The sequence below is a fragment of the Tetrao urogallus genome (assembly GCF_951394365.1).
Source record: "Tetrao urogallus genome assembly, chromosome: 6".
Taxonomy (NCBI): Eukaryota; Metazoa; Chordata; class Aves; order Galliformes; family Phasianidae; genus Tetrao; species Tetrao urogallus.
The window spans coordinates 23,564,748-23,580,938 of NC_136819.1; the positions used below are offsets into that span (position 1 = coordinate 23,564,748).

General features: G+C 39.5%; 1 protein-coding gene across 2 annotated transcripts in view; it reads left to right on the top strand.

Moving 5' to 3' along the window:
* Positions 1 to 4,939: 4,939 nt before the first annotated feature.
* The window catches only part of CKAP5 (cytoskeleton associated protein 5), a gene marked incomplete at both ends in the record, with an annotated part of 37,108 nt that continues 25,856 nt past the window's right edge, over positions 4,940 to 16,191 (top strand). For both annotated transcript variants that reach the window (XM_079536797.1, XM_079536798.1), the window contains 13 exons: positions 4,940 to 4,996; positions 5,540 to 5,733; positions 6,775 to 6,981; positions 9,104 to 9,275; positions 10,172 to 10,304; positions 10,580 to 10,683; positions 11,069 to 11,182; positions 11,404 to 11,508; positions 13,404 to 13,493; positions 13,596 to 13,760; positions 14,559 to 14,687; positions 15,455 to 15,634; positions 15,864 to 15,977. In XM_079536797.1, the coding sequence (XP_079392923.1) occupies positions 4,940 to 4,996; positions 5,540 to 5,733; positions 6,775 to 6,981; positions 9,104 to 9,275; positions 10,172 to 10,304; positions 10,580 to 10,683; positions 11,069 to 11,182; positions 11,404 to 11,508; positions 13,404 to 13,493; positions 13,596 to 13,760; positions 14,559 to 14,687; positions 15,455 to 15,634; positions 15,864 to 15,977 (1,764 nt within the window). The remainder of the gene's footprint in view (positions 4,997 to 5,539; positions 5,734 to 6,774; positions 6,982 to 9,103; positions 9,276 to 10,171; positions 10,305 to 10,579; positions 10,684 to 11,068; positions 11,183 to 11,403; positions 11,509 to 13,403; positions 13,494 to 13,595; positions 13,761 to 14,558; positions 14,688 to 15,454; positions 15,635 to 15,863; positions 15,978 to 16,191) is intronic.

Consider the following 16,191-nt stretch of genomic DNA (forward strand, 5'->3'; position numbering starts at 1 on the left):
CCCGCCGGCTGGGAGGCGCTTCCGCCGGGCCGGCCCCTCCGCCCGCTGCCGAGCCGAGCCGGCGCTGTCAGGTGAGCGGCGCGCGCTGAGCGGTAAGGCGCGGCGGCGGTGTAAACAATGCCGGGCCCGCGGGGCGAGCCGCCCGACGGGAGGGGTCGGGGCGGGGGGGAGAGGGAGAGAAACAGGGAGGGAGGCGGCAAGAGCGGGGCCGGGGGGCCGTGCGGGGGCGGCGGGGCTTCCTTCTGGAAGGTGCTGTGGCTGCGGGGAGGCCGCGGCGGCCGAGGGAGCTCCCGGTGCTTCCCGGGGGGGCCGTCCTCGTCGGCGGCGCGGGTCCTCCTTTTAAGGAACGTCCCGCCGGCCTCTGTGCGTCTGAGCTCGGGCAGCTCCTTCAGGGAGGGGCGGCGAGTGGGCGCTGCCCTGCTGCCGTCCCGCTGTCCCGCTGTCGTCCCCCTGCCGATTACCCGGGGCGCACGGGCATGCCCCTGTGCTGCCCTTTTCTGCACACCCCTCTACACTGTAAGATTGGCTTTGCTCCGCGCTTACCCCGCTCCTAGGCAGAAGCAGGAGGCCGGTTTTGACATTAAGATGTTGCTGAGCGTTGGGGCAGGTGAGAGAGAATGTGGTGCCGTTTACTCTCATATGCCATTTCATTGCTGCTGGAACTGGGAGAAGCTACCCTGCAAAGTACCTCACAGCCTGCAAATGATTCCTTTTTGCCTTTTGTTTCTTGCATTTCTCATTATTCTGAGGCCCTGTGTCATCGAGAGCCCTGTGTGTTTCACATCTTGAGATTGAAATTGCCACCTTCTAAGACCATAGGAATTTCATGCTGTCTCAGCATCAGACAGCCCTCTGAGTGGTGGTGCTTGCGTGTTAGTTTTTGAGCTGCTTGTTGCTGCATCTGTCATCAAAAGATGGGTGCACTGAAGCTGGGAGGTGTGCTGGCGGTCTGATTGGAAGTTCTTTTGACTCCTGTTTTTACCTCTTTAACTTTAGGAGTTTTAGCTGGACTTCAGTCTTCCTATGCAGAATTTGCTGAAGCGGCTTACTGCACTATTTATTTCACTGGTTGATTAGGCCACACGATTCTTCAGTTTGCATATTCATCTGAGTGTTGTTTAAGACAGAGAAACAAAACCCCTGTGTTATGATTGCTTGAGTATTTTAAGCATTTTTCTGTGCTGCATAATGCTGTAGCTAATGAGTTTTAATTAATTTAAAACTTTAATTGGCAAGTGCTGTAAAACATTCTGGGCTAAACTCATGAAACAGTGGAACTTCGTATGTTGAGAGGCAAAGAGAGAATATGACCCCAAACTGCCATTAAACAAATAAAAATTCTTTCTGCTAGCAAAACCATGGACTATACTGGCACAGAGCTGTCCACAGAGAACTGTTGTCTCAGTGGAAATTATACCTTCACAATTTTATGTTAAAGTATGCACTCTAAGAACATTTCAAATGCAATTTTGCTTGGAAATGGGCTGTCTTCAGTAAGTCTTCAGAGCTTACTCTTTTGGGCAAACCTACTGAGAAGGCTACTTTGGCATCAAGCCTTCTGATATTTTAAAAGCTATTCTTGCTTGGCAGTGATGCTTAATAGGTGGAAGCGGGCAGGGATAAGTGGACAATTGGTATCAATAAACATCTGGTTTTTGTTTAGCACAAAATGGCTTCCTACTTTGCCTTCCCAGGAAAGAGAAGCTTCATGACAGTGCACAGAGATTCCATAATAAACGTGTTTCAAATTATTTATGTCAGAAGGCTTTTCTTTAGTGATACCCCTATACTATAGAGCTGTGGGGTTGATGCTGTTCAGCCCTTCAGAATTTTAGCACAGAAAGCATTTATTTAGGAGCTGAGTAAGGAACTTTTCAGAGCAGTGTGTGGTTAATCCAAATATTCCCTTAGCATCCCTTCCACACATTCTCAATGCATTGATTTTTTTTTTTTTTTTATTTCCTCCCCCTCCCCCCCCAGTAATTCACTAACAAATTCTCACTTTATGTTTGAGCTTGTTGTGTTGCACTGTCCTGTAAGTATTTTTCTGCTCTTACATTGTCTCCCTTTGTAAGATATCCTCTTCTCTCCTTGATGGCCTTCACTTTCTTATTGCTCCATTGCATGAGTTTGCTGTGCCAAGAACTGTCAGGGAGGATTTGTTGTTCATCTCCATTGCAGATTGCTCAGCTGACTTGCTTTTGTAAATGTTTCATTGACCGCCTTAATAACAACCCTCTCTCACAAAACTGATTTTGGTGCTTCAGTTGCTTCAGAGGTCCCGTTCTCTGGATGCTCCCAAAATGAGCGCTGTTGCTGAAAGACTTATTAATCTTTTTGTTCTGAGTCTGTAAAATTAGTTGTGCTGACAAGTCAGCTATCTAGGTCAAACACTTCACTGCTGCAGACTCACTAGTTGTAACACAATTTGGCTGCGTTATTGCGGTGTGAGGCTACTTTCTATTTGGGTGTTGAAAAGTAATGGGAAGAGTTGTTCATAACTTTGCAGGGAAACTTTTAAAGAAAGACTTTTGTCAAATGCGGGATATTCTTTGAACATTCAGAGTGCAGTAACTTAATTGAAGGGAGAAACAACAGTCTGTTATTCTGCTGAAGGCACGATGCAGGCAGCACAGGAATTCAGGGTTGGGGCAGGTGTGAACAGTGATAAGATGGAGAGAATAAATATTTAGAAGCCAGCTCCCCCCTCTATGACCATGGAAAAACTGTTGGGCCCAAAGGGATTTGTATGTTGTCAGAGAGGACGTATAATTTTATCCCTATTTTTAGGCGCAAGATTCAGTGCGGAAGGCAACTGAACCCATTTTATAATTGAAATAATGATTGTAGCTTTTGCAACTAAAAATAGTAGGAAACGGACTTGACCAGGCTGAAAAGAAAAAAATAAAATAAAAGATGAGTGAGAGCATGGTACTGTTTTGCCCTCCCTGTTCCCCCATGTGAGAGTGTCTCATGATGTTAGGAAGGAAAATTCGGGATCCTTTTCTTCTACTTTCTGTGATGTGGCAGTAGGATATGCAAGTCAGAGGTCACGCTTTGGGGCATACAGACTGTTGTCTGTATGTAAACATAAAAAATACTTGGAAATCTATGATGCTTCTGATGTTAGTGCTTGAGCTGATTTTAGGGTCGTAAAGAGGTAGTCAATATCCTACAATAAGATTTTTCCTTGGTAGAGTGGATTTCTGGCGCAAAGGAGGTGCTTTTTTTTACTGCTTATACTGTTTTATCTCCTGTTTTATCTGTGGTAGTTCTTTTCCTTCTGCTGGTTCCTTACGCTTTCCTTAAGAAAAGGAAAAAGCCAGGAAGTAGCTTGTACACTGCCTCCAAATTTGTGGTTAGTCTTGCAAATGACTTCTTACTAAGATCACTATTCTCATCAAGGACTGGTGTACGTTTGGGGGAAAGCATTGTGCCTGTTTGTGACTCGCTTCTGCACTGGTGAGGTCGTCCAGTGATTTCTGTACTGCTGTGTTAAGTTCTATACTACTACACTAATTATTCCTAACACAAATGCAACTTATATTACACGAGACACAGCTCTGCGAGTCTTTCTTTCTTTCTTTCTTTCTGCAGAGCTAACTTGATTGGTAAAGTCTGTTGTCGGAGCTGCATTCGTACAAGGGTATTCCTGCATTCTTGACTAGGTGAGCTATTAAAAGAGCTTTCAACATGAATGCAGCTTCATTTTTGCTTGTGGACTGTTGTAGTCTGGTTTCCCTCTTGAGTTAGCTATTTGTGGCTGACAGATAGCTTTGCAGGACTTGCTTGTATTAACTTAGACTGATGAAATTATACTCCTAATCTAGGATTTATTTATTTGCAGGGAACTTCTGTGTGTACTTCAAATATAAAACACTTTTATCTAAAAAGTATATCATTTTACTGGCATAGGCTGAATTTACATTACAGATGTGTTAGATGTGTTTACGTACAGTTATGTTAGCACTGTGTATTTATACGCCTTCAGGGATAAATTATTGGATGGTGATGACCACTAGCTCTTGAAATCTCTTTATGTATGTGTTTGAAATGGTATGCTGGAATGTGTTACTCCTTACCTGGATTGATTTAATTTGCTTCTGCAGTGTTGTGAGCTGTCTCAGTGCTGCTGAAACTTGCATGTCTAAGATGGTCATTGAGCCTGAGGTCTCATCTCTCATGCCCTAGTAGTCAATGTTAATATTTTAATGAGGAGAGAGGGATAAAACGCTTCTATGACCTTGAACAAGTAATATTTGAGTCTGCATGCAGTAAGAAACCGGTCTCTTGGTGAGAGCAGTTGCCAGTGCTGGCTATTACTGCAATTGGGGCATAAAGTGGCTAGCTAGCAAAAATGGATTTTGTTAGTCTCATATCTCATAGTGCTGTTCATTTCAAATGCTCTGTTTGTGAAATAGTTAAAACAGCTGTCCTCACACTAATATGTGGTGATTTTTCAACCCTGATTCATGGCACCTGCTGCAGAAAGCACATGTCACTAAGCATCAGTTTTCTAGTGGTGATCAGTACTCATTTCTTTTTAGTTCCTTAACTGTATATGTTCTTCCTCAAGCTTAGACAAAGGTGTGTTCTACGTGCCTCGTGTCAGCTTACTGAAACATTAACAGATTGAGAATTCTGGTGTCAGAAGCATTACAAGTGGCAATGCACTACTCGTCGGTGCCTTCTGGTGGCCTTTCAGGGCTAACAGTTTTGTGGCCAAATCTTAGTATGTAAATACAACTGCAGGCTTGAAAGAGTGGGTTTCACATGAAATATTATATCTGCTTTAGAGCTGTCTTTTTTTTTATTTTTTTATTTTTAATTTTCTGAACTGTGTTGCAAGTGGAATCTCGCTTTTTTTGTGTGTTATGTGTTCTAACTCTTGTCTCTGTCCACAGGAATTGCTGTAACTGTAGAGAGAACCTGAATTACGATGGGGGACGACAGTGAGTGGATGAAACTGCCCATCGACCAGAAGTGTGAACACAAGGTGGGAGATACTGTCTGGGTTTGGCCTGCTGTGTATCTGTGCTGTGATACTTCTATGATATTCCTGTACCGAATTATAACAAAGTTGGCTTATTTTTGTAGCCACACAGTGTGCGTGTGTGTAAAAGGTCTGAAACAGTTAAGTAACACTCATGAAGCAGAGTTTAGTTGTGTGATAATCTAGATGGTGTAAGTTTGTGAGCCTAAAGATCAGTACACTTGTTCATGTGAATGTATTACTCATCTGTAGCTGAAAGTACTGTTGGGCTCACACCTACTCACTGGTGGTGGTTGCTAGAGCTGATGGAGAGCAGCGAGGAATACTAACGTACCTCTTTTTCTGGGTCATTGTTGACAGGAAAGCAATGGGTATTTTGCCCTCTTGCACAGTATTTGTGTAGGGAAATTTTGCAGATGCCAGCTTACTGAGCACCCTTACAGCTGTGATTGAAGTACTTTGGTGAGATTAAGGTTATTAAGGTGATTGAGATTGAGTTAAGGTTTGCATTAGCACAACGCTTAAATGTTTGACTTCTACTTCCAGCTGTGGAAAGCCAGATTAAATGGCTATGAAGAAGCCCTTAAGCTCTTCCAGAAGATAGATGATGAGAAGAGTCCTGAATGGTCCAAATACCTTGGATTGATAAAGAAATTTGTGACGGACTCCAATGCAGTGGCACAGTTGAAAGGACTGGAAGCAGCACTTGCTTATGTTGAAAATGCTCATGTAGCTGGGAAGTAAGTAGCCTTTCCTTGCTATCAGTAGGCTGTTACGAGTTTTATGTCCCTCTCTGAGAAAGTCTGCAGATAAACTGTGCAGGGGTTGTAAACAGTTAGGGTATGTTGAGAACAGAAGTTGCTTTCTGATTTATAAAACCTACTGAATAGTAGGTTTGTAGATGGATTCCACGTACCTGTTAATTTATCAGAAGTTGCTTTACATAATGCTTAATGATGTTGTAAGAAAAGAGCGGTAAAGATTTTAGAAATGGTAGAGAAGTGAAACAGTTGGTGTTGTGAGCTGGAAACCCTCCTCTTGCTTGGCTGAAACAATGTGTATGTACATCTTTCCTAGCAGATACTCGTGTAATTTATTTTTTAAATGAAATGTACTTATGTTTGTGGTGGTGTGTCCAGTTTAATCCATCTGAATCTGCATACGTGCTTATTTCTTCAAAGGGTGTTCTTAGTATTTTACATTATCTATCCCATGAAATAATGTTCTCCTGGGGGTGAAATAAAAGCATCTAAATGACCTCATTCATGCTTTGATCCACTGTCTTTAAATGACTTGATTATTTGTTTTTAAATACTTTTTTTAAATTAAAACATTAATTTGGGTATCTAAAAGCATTTCCAGGCCCCCAAATTCACAAGTGGTATAAATTGAGAGTACTGGGAGCTTTGACATAATCCCAGCAAACTATTTTCTGTTTATGCACCAGTGTTGTGTTACTATGATGTATACAGTTCCTGGAGATGATGAATTAGTGTTTGTGTTTTTGAGATAAGGTCTTGTATTCACAATCTGGTGTAGTCCAGAATTAGGAACATGCGAAATAGCACTCAGTGTAAAGGAGTTCCATTGATTAAACTAAAGGGTAGTAAAATCACCTTTTACAGAAGGTTGTAACCTTCAAAGTTAACTTAGCCTTTATTGTGTGATGACTGAGTTTTCATCGTTGTTTTAGATGTTGTGTGTGCTTCTGTCTGTGGATAATGATGGAAAATAACCAGTTCACTTAAATGTTCTAAAGGTAACTTTCTCTCATCTTTCAGGACAACAGGGGAAGTAGCTTCTGGAGTTGTAAATAAAGTATTCAATCAGCCAAAAGCCAGAGCAAAGGAGCTGGGTGTAGATATCTGTCTTATGTATATAGAAATTGAGAAAGGGGAGGCAGTACAAGAAGAATTACTAAAGGGTCTCGACAACAAAAACCCGAAAATCATAGTTGCTTGTATAGAGACACTGAGGAAAGCACTAAGGTAAGCTTCTAGGTTTGGGGCTGTGGTGTTTGTTTTGGTGCTGCTTTTTCTTCCTCACCCCACAGAACATATATACATCCAGTGTTTTTAGCAGGCTGTCTTTACTGAACCGATTATTTTTAAGGTGACAACAGTTGTGAGAATTTCACAACTCTTCTGAACAGCTGAGATAAAGTCAGTGATGGGAAAGCTGAAATTCATTCGGTTTGTTTCAAGTTTTTCCTCACTGATGCATGCACTTTTGGTTGGCTACATTGTTGGTTTGTTTTTTTTAAATGCTCATTACACCTAAGTTTATTTTGAAGAGCTGTCTCTGTCAGTTTGCATTGTCCATATAAAAATTTTGTCATTAAAAACAAAAGCTGATAATACTTTCTAAAAACCAAATCTTATTGAAGATAGGGTAGTTGGTTTCAGGGTTAGAATTGCAGTACCTGTTTGCTTTTGTTTCATTCTGAGTGAATTTCCTGCTGATAATTCTGGTATTAGTGAGGCCAGAATACCTTTTCCTGCAAAAATAATTATAATAATGAAGTAGTTAGTGTGAAAACACTGCAGTACAGGTGAAGAATACCTTATGGTTGATATCTGGTAGTGAATTTGCTGAAGTACGTGCATTGATGGTCGTTTTTACACTAAATGGGTGCTGTAAGCAATGCTTTATTTTAGGTTCTGCCAAGTGTCCTACTTTTAAGAGCATATTTTACCTATTTTAAATTGCCTTATCTCTTTAACAGTATGGTATAATTAGAAAACGGTGCAACCTTCCTCAATATCTCCCTACCAACCATGTTTATTAAACGTGCCTTCTTTATATATATAGTATTGTATATGTTGTATTATGCTTTAGGTCGCAAGATCAATTTATGTCATGGGGCTCTATTAATCTTCTGCTTTAGAAGCTTTAGAATTGTGCTTTCAGAGTTTCTGCATTGATGGCAAGATTTACGTCTTGTACCTAAGTGGGTAACTTGGCTACATAACTAGTTAAGCTTCCAGTGTTTTTTATTTTATGCTGAAATGTTTTTATTCCTTGTGTTGTTACAAGAATTGGTGTAGTCTGCTGTTCCTCTAAGTTCTCATTCTCAATAGCTCCTTTTTCTAGTATGCTCCTTATTTTAACCATGGTGTAAAAACAGGCTTGTGCCTTTCATTTGTTCGCATTCTATAATTGTTACTTCTAATACTGGAGCCTCTTTTGCGTGTTTTTTTACCTCACATTTCTCATACAGTGAGACTCGTAATAAAGCTTCTAGCAGTAACATGTTTAGAACTTAAATATGCAACTGTTTTTTTAGTAGCTGGTTTTTTTACTAGCATTTTCATGAAGTACTTAGCTGAACAGAAGCAGAAGTGTGACTAGAAAGTTTAGAGCTCTCAAGAAAGAAGAACTGTCCTGAATCGGTATTCTGTGGCTTCTGATGTGACTTAGCAAACCGCTACCGTTCTTCAAGTATTTCTATGGGCATCTAAAGAAAACTTGTTTTCACTCAGCAGTGGTTGAGAAATGAAATGCGTGTTAAGTTCAACAATATATAGAATCTGCTGACAGGGAAGGTTGGCTGGGGAAACCTGTTCTGTGTGTCCTTTCAGTTGCACACATTTTAACACGTGTATTTTTTGTGAGGATGACCCAGGCTTACTATAATTATCTAGTGCAACAAGTGGTAAAATGACTAATGCTTTTACTGCAGTTTGCCTCCAAGGATAGACAAAGGAGATTCTATTTATTCTGATTTAAAAAAAAAAAAAAAAAAAAAAAAGTAGGTCATAAATTTCAGTCTAAAGACGCTTTTTTTTTTTTTTTTTTCCTCCCTTCTTGGCAAGGAAACTGATTTAGGCAATGGATTGGATTAAATGTTTTGAAGTAATTTTAGCAGAGGCCTGGTATTGTAATTCTGATTGGCTTGGGGAAAGTGATTATGATTGGGGAAATATTCTTTTAATTGTGCAGCAGCTGAATAATATCATAAAAAGAAACAAGGATTTGAATAAATAACATTTTCTGCATGTACTGCACATCACAGTTTGTTGTTGTTTGTTTTTTTTTTTTTTTTTTAAATCACTTTTTGTGGCTCCTGTTTGGACTCTGTTTGGACTATTCCATGTTTTTAACTTTCAGTGAATTTGGTTCAAAAATAATCTCACTGAAGCCAATCATTAAAGTATTGCCAAAACTGTTTGAGTCTCGGGAAAAGGCTGTTCGTGATGAAGCCAAACTCCTTGCTGTGGAGATCTACCGTTGGATAAGGGATGCTCTGAGACCTCCCCTGCAGAATATAAATTCTGTTCAGGTAGGTAGAAGATAATGCTGTAACCAGACAGTTGAGAAAACACTTCTACACCTGTGCTTGTGGCCCTGATCCCATAATGTTTGTCAAAGCTGTAATCTTCCATTAATGAGGCATTATTTTTTAGTTTCCTGTAACAGAGCTGAAGACTTCAGTCCCTCTTTGCGGTTTCCAAAGGGATGACAAATTCTGTTTCATTTGTACTGGAACTCAGGAGGGCATTTAGAAAAGTAGAGAAGCTTGTCACAGAGACCTTAGCTAAGGGCAAATAACTAGTGGTGTAAAAAGACCCGCAGTTGGAAGTGGTCAGGTCTGCATTTACAGTGTTTGTTTCCTTGTATGATAACAGTTCCACTGCAGGAAATGTTATGCTGTGATAGATAACTGGAACATTCCGTTATTTTTGAACTTTCTAAATTACTAATGTATCTTTCTTTCCTATCCACTTATATTCATTTTGTTTTGTGGAAAGCAGTAGATTTCTGGAGCAAGGCAGAACTGTTGTTTATTTTTTAAACTGCCTGATCAAATATAACTCAAGGTGTTTGTTTTGTCTTAGCCCTGTCTTCAGATATTAAGGCTATAATAAGAATCTTTCTCCATGTTCACCCAGTCATATTTTAAACCTTTAGTGGCCTGACCATTCTACAGCTTGTTCTGAAGTAAATGCTTGGCATTAGCACTTTTGTTTTTGATGCTCTGCTATGTGAGTACATCTGTTCAAAAGATTCTGAACAGTGAGTGTGAAGAAGTCACTTCTTTGATGGCAAAATAAAGAGCTTAAAATTTAGCAGTGTCTTAAACTTGTAATGGGAAATCTCCATTGCTTTCTATGAGGTGTTTCTTGTCTGTGGTATGCACAAAATGTTGTAGATACTATGACTTTTTTCCTTTGACAGCTAAAGGAACTGGAAGAAGAGTGGGTCAAAGTGTCATCAGCTGCTCCTAAGCAGACCAGGTTCCTGCGTTCCCAACAGGAGCTGAAAGCAAAATTTGAGCAGCAACAGGCAGCTGGAGGAGATGGAGATGGAGGTAAACTCTCTCTACTCCATTGGGAAGCTTATCATGGGTATGTTCTTGAGAAATGCATTGAATTGTAAAGGTTCTTCCATTCAAACTGATAGAGAACATGGGATGCATTGCACCACGTGAGAATATGGCTAGGGTAAGAACTTTATATGATAGTATCTATCCTTTGGCATAGCAAATTCACAGTTGCTGACACTGTTTTATAAGTGAGCCTTAGACAGTAGTGTGCTTGAAATTTGCACTTATTGTGCAGCTTGTTTTTCTCCCTTCTGTTGCAGGAGATGATGATGAGGAAGAAGCAGTACCACAAGTAGATGCATATGAGTTGCTTGAAGCTGTAGAAATTCTTTCGAAGCTTCCGAAGGACTTCTATGAGAAAATAGTAAGCATAAACTTTAATTCCACTGGTTAATTCTGTGGCATGTGGAGCTAACAAGTCTAAAGACAGACTTGCATTTTGCAACATAAACTATACTGCTGCATGGGAAATAACAGACTAGTTTAAGCAAATAACAAACTGTCATAAATAAGTCTTTAAGTTTTTGTTTTTACCATTAAGAAAGCTGTAATTCTAAGGAGCTGAGATACATCCTGGGAAAGGACTTTGTTTCATCTTTCACTGCAGTTGATGTTGAGCTTTAGGGAAACTTTAGAAGATCTTGGTTTTCTCTGAATAGAGTTGAGCTCTAAAATCTATAGCTGGTGGCAAATAAGATTCTCTAGGGCTGTTTAGATTTATGAATTAATCTAAGTGACTTGCTTTGCAGGAAGCAAAAAAGTGGCAGGAAAGGAAAGAAGCTCTAGAGGCTGTGGAATTGCTGGTGAAAAATCCAAAGTTAGAATCAGGAGACTATGCAGACTTGGTGAAAGTTCTCAAAAAGGTAATGAAACACAGTGTATGCATATGGTTTAATTATTATTTTTTTTAATATTATTTCTTTGTACTTAAGTTCAAAAATTTTGATTAAGATAATGCTCAGGAGTCTGAACTTCTTAGTTGGAACAGTGGTGGAAGTAATCTTGTCTGTAGCCCTCTGATCCTACTAAGAGATTTCTCCGAGTCCCTGAAGTCTTCCACCTTTTGTTACTTTTTCCTTTTCAGGTTGTTGGAAAGGATACAAATGTTATGCTGGTTGCTTTAGCTGCCAAATGCCTTGCTGGACTGGCTTCTGGCCTCCGAAAGAAATTTGGACAATATGCAGGACATGTAAGTATGAGGATGTAAGGCTTTTTCCCCTGTTTTGTTTTGGGTTTGTTTTTTTTTTTTGTTGTTGTTGGTGGTGCTGGCCACCAGGAACACTGGGGGGTTGGGGAGAAGGGTTGGTTTATTTGTCAGTGCTTGGTATTTATGAAAGATATGATTTTGTTGTATTACAAATATTTGTCTCCATCTTGATGGATTAAGAAGTGAAGTTACTTGCAGCTTAAGGATAAAAGGACAGTGTTTATTCACGTTCAGTGGTATAAAGCTTACTGGTACCATGAATCTTGTGTATGAAGACTGCTCTGAGTTCACTTTTCATAAGATGAACTTATTTATATTGCCTCATGCTGGAGGTACACCCGCAGAAGTGCACTTGTAGCACATGGAGGTGGGGGAAGCATTTCTGAGCCTGAGGTCTACCTAGCAGTGCCATCATGTATAGTTGTTAGTTCTGGTTTTACTTGTTTGGCTGTTCAAAGCAGGTAACAAAACTACTGAGTTTTCTTTGGCACCAAAATGTTCGGGTGATCTAGCTTAATACTCTTCTCTCCTTTTGCAACTCTTGTCTTAGTAACAGTACTACCAAGAAAGCTGTGGAAGTATTTGCATTTATCTCACTTCTTTCTCAAGAGAATCACTGTTGCTGTGATCTTTAAGCTGCTCGACTTTAAGTTTTCTTGTGATGCATAAGAGGATAGGTAAGGGAGAGCTGAGGGTAAAGCTGAGGGAAGTGGAGAAATTGTGCCTGGCAGCTGTTAGTGTTATGTTTTGTGGTGAGTTGTGAAGTTACTGAATGTCATTGCTTCAAAGTCTTCAGGTCTCTCGAACTCTGAACAAAAGTTTGGGCAAAGATAATTTCATTCTGAATGCTGCCTGTTGTTATGAGGAACATGGTTGTTTTTACTTATTTATTTTGAAGCGCTTAAGGCTTTGCAAACAGGAATTGGCAAGGGTTAGCAACACAAAGATGCCACCTGAGCTTTGTTCACTGTGTCATAATGAGTTGAGATCTTGTGGTCAAATTCTGTGTAGAAAGAGGTATCTGTAGGAAGACCTGTTTTCTATTATGCAAGAGCTTATAATGAGTAACTAGATGGCTTCTAAACTGTCAACTCTGATATGCTTACAGAAATGTCAAAAGTAGCCTGCTTTTCACTACTAAAAGCTCTGCATGTCTCTGGTTAAACATCAGAATTTCTTATGTTACTAATAGTGTAGGTTACAGAGGCCATAGTTAAGTGGACCTCCTCATATTACCAGCACATTGGAGAGTCATCTGTATCTGGTTGACTGAGAAGCTATATTGAGTCTAAATTGCAGAGAAGCTCTGATGTGGTGTGGTTTAATTATCAGGTGTGCTTTTTCAAGTTAATAAATCCAAAAATATCCTGCTTGGAAGGGATGCAGCTGTAGGAAAGGTTCAGGCTTTCACAACTGGAAAGACAGTGTTCTAGTCAAATAAGAGCATCTTGGACAGTGGTGCTGAATGCTGTGAGGACACTGGGAAATGGTACTGTGTGTATATATATGTATACATACACAATCTTCAATTCTTAAAAAATGAGAACAGAGCGTTCTACTGTGGAACTGTTTCCTATCAATGTCTCTGTATTTCACACCAGTAGATCCAGAATGTTCACTTGTGAGTTTATATACCTGCCTCTTTCTTAGCTTTTCTGTGTAACTGCTCAAAAATCATTATTTATTAATAGATTGAGTGGAAAGAATTTTATGTTGGAGAAAAGCTGGAATAAACTAGTTCATCCTGCTGTTGTATGCCCAATGGGGTAGGAGAGATGCTAATTTGCTTTGCTTTGTGAAACGTCAGGGAACAAATTTTCATGTTTCACAATTATGTTAGCGAAGAGTGGATTGACTTTTTTATATCTCTTCCACAGGTTGTTCCAACAATCTTAGAGAAATTTAAAGAGAAGAAACCTCAGGTAGTGCAAGCACTGCAGGAAGCCATTGATGCAATCTTTCTTACTGTAAGTAAAACGCTGAAAATTTTCCCACTGTGTCTGAGAATTGGTGTCTTTTTATTTGCTTTTTTGTTCCTTTTCTGAAAGTAGTATCTTTTTTCTCTGTAGACCACATTGCAGAACATAAGTGAAGATGTGTTGGCAGTGATGGACAACAAAAATCCAACAATTAAGCAGCAGACATCCCTTTTCATTGCAAGAAGCTTTCGACACTGCACACCTTCTACTCTGCCAAAAAGTCTGTTGAAACCTTTCTGTGCTGCACTTCTCAAGGTAAAAAAGGAGAAGGAATTAGTACTTCTCTGATACTGACTTGAAATGTTGGTGTGAAGCATCAGATTGTTTTGGGAGAAAGAAATCTGATAGTGCAGGGGCTGAAAAGCTTGTGTACTACATGGCTGTCAGTGAATTCTGACTGATATGGAAGTGGAAGATGACTTGGTCATGGAAATTGCTAAGAAGAGACTAAACTATCTCTAAAACTGAAAACTCACCTAGTTTGTAGTAAAGACGTTGGTTTTCTAACTATTTAACTACTGGACATTGACAAATGCTTCTTGCAGATATTCATAGCAAGCTTTTATTAGAGTGCTGCATCTAATTTGCCATGGGTAAAAACTTCTGTCGATGCGTAGACTGCATGTACACTGGAGAACTTCCAGTGTAATCAAAATCTGTACACTTCATTATGTGTTTCCATTTCTTTTGTCTGGGTGAATTCCTTGGCTTTTAAAATGGAGATTTGAAAAGGGTTGTGGGATTTTAAATTTCTTAGAAGCTTTTATGGTGTTTCAGTATTTCTTAAAGCTAAAATGTTCTTCCTTTTCTTGCTGTGTGAGAGATCTAAGGATGGGAAGCAGCCTGTATTTGAGAAAAGAGTAGATCAAGATATGAAGAAACAGAGTAGACAACTTCTCTTTCTTTCTATAATGGAATGGAATATTAAGTATTACGCTGTATTGATTGTAAGTTTTATTAAAAGGTTGGAACAGATTTATACAGATCATGAGTTTAAACGCTTGTTTAGATGTGAGCTGCAAACTTTGTGATGCATGCTGTATTTCTTGGCAGCATATCAATGATTCTGCTCCTGAAGTAAGAGATGCTGGTTTTGAAGCATTAGGCACTGCACTGAAGGTTGCTGGAGAGAAAGCTGTGAATCCTTTTCTAGCAGATGTCGACAAACTAAAGCTTGATCGGGTGAGTTTATGAAATGTAAAATTCTCAATTTATCCATGTAAAATGCATTTCAGTAAAGAGGATGAGAGGAGGTACTTCAGTCAATGTTTTGCCACAGTTGTTTTGAAAGTGTCCTACTTAAAAGTTACTATTGGAGCAGGAAGACTGGAAAAAGACTTTCAAAAATTTTTGTGAAATACTGAGTATCCTTTCTTTGACTCAGTATCTAAAATGTATTGATATGCAAACACTGCACCTTCTCATTCTTTAATATAATGTGTGTTTGGCTTTAAGAGTTGCTGAAGTGGCTTGATTTCTTTTTTGGTTGGTGGGTTGTTTTCCAAATTCTTCTTTCTCTGAAACAAATCTCATGTGTTTGTGACTTAATTCCCTGACATAGTTCTATATTTTAAGACAGAATTTGATATTCAGTCTTTATTTCCCTACACAACGTTTTTGCACTTTTGTGTAAGTTAACAGGTTGGAATGATGACTTGATTATTGTGCTAAGAATTAGTCTTTAGAGCATCTGCATCTGAAAGGAGTTCTCTCAACTCTCCATGCTTCATTTTGAACTAAGAAAATGAACAATATAACAGGAGGTGATGCTATTGACTAGTTAACATTAGTGCTGTAATACAGGATAGCTGAACTTTGTTAACTGAGGAACTTAATATTTCTAGAATAGCAAAGTTTGAGCCACTGCTGAGAAGATAAACTACACCTCGTTGTGGCAGCTAAACAGATATTTCTTTACATTTTTGTTTTGTTTTGAAACACTTTGTCAGATTAAAGAGTGTGCAGAGAAGGTAGAACTGGTTTATGGTAAAAAGGCTGGAGCTGCTGAGAAGAAAGAAGGCAAGCCTGTTGCTGGAAAGACACCTGCGCTTTCAGGCACTGCTGGAGATAAAGAAATAAAAGATGCGGCAGCCAAGCCAGGACCACAGAAAAAAGCACCTGCTGTGAAAGTAAGAGATTGTCAAGAGGTTATTGACAGTTCTATTTGTCTGTGATTGTATTGACTATAACTAGTTGCTATCTTGAAGATCAAATGTAACAGTTATGGTACTAGAAATACATCTTCCAAATGTGTGTTTTGATGTCAGAATGCAGATGTATAGGAAAAACAGCAGTTCATTTAGAATCTGATGAGTTGGAGAGCTGTTTGATCTCTGCTAATTTGTGCTTCCTTTCTAGCCTGGGGGCCCACCTAAGAAAAGCAAACCAGCTGCAGCTGCAGGTACAGGAGGTGCTGGGGCTAAAGGCAAGAAGGGTCCTGAGACCAAAGAGATATTTGAATCTGAGCTCTCGGTAAGCGTCTTGCTTTTATCCAAAATAAAGTGTTCTGTGTAAATAGTCAGTCAGTTCTTCAGCTACTACATTTTTTCACTGCAGTATCTTTCTTGGGTAAGGAAAAGCAGTGTATTTAAATAGAATTCATAACTGGCAAAATGGGTGTTTGATGTACTCTGGCAAATACGCACCTATTGTATTGGCTGGCTTTGGTACCAGGTCATAAAAGCAG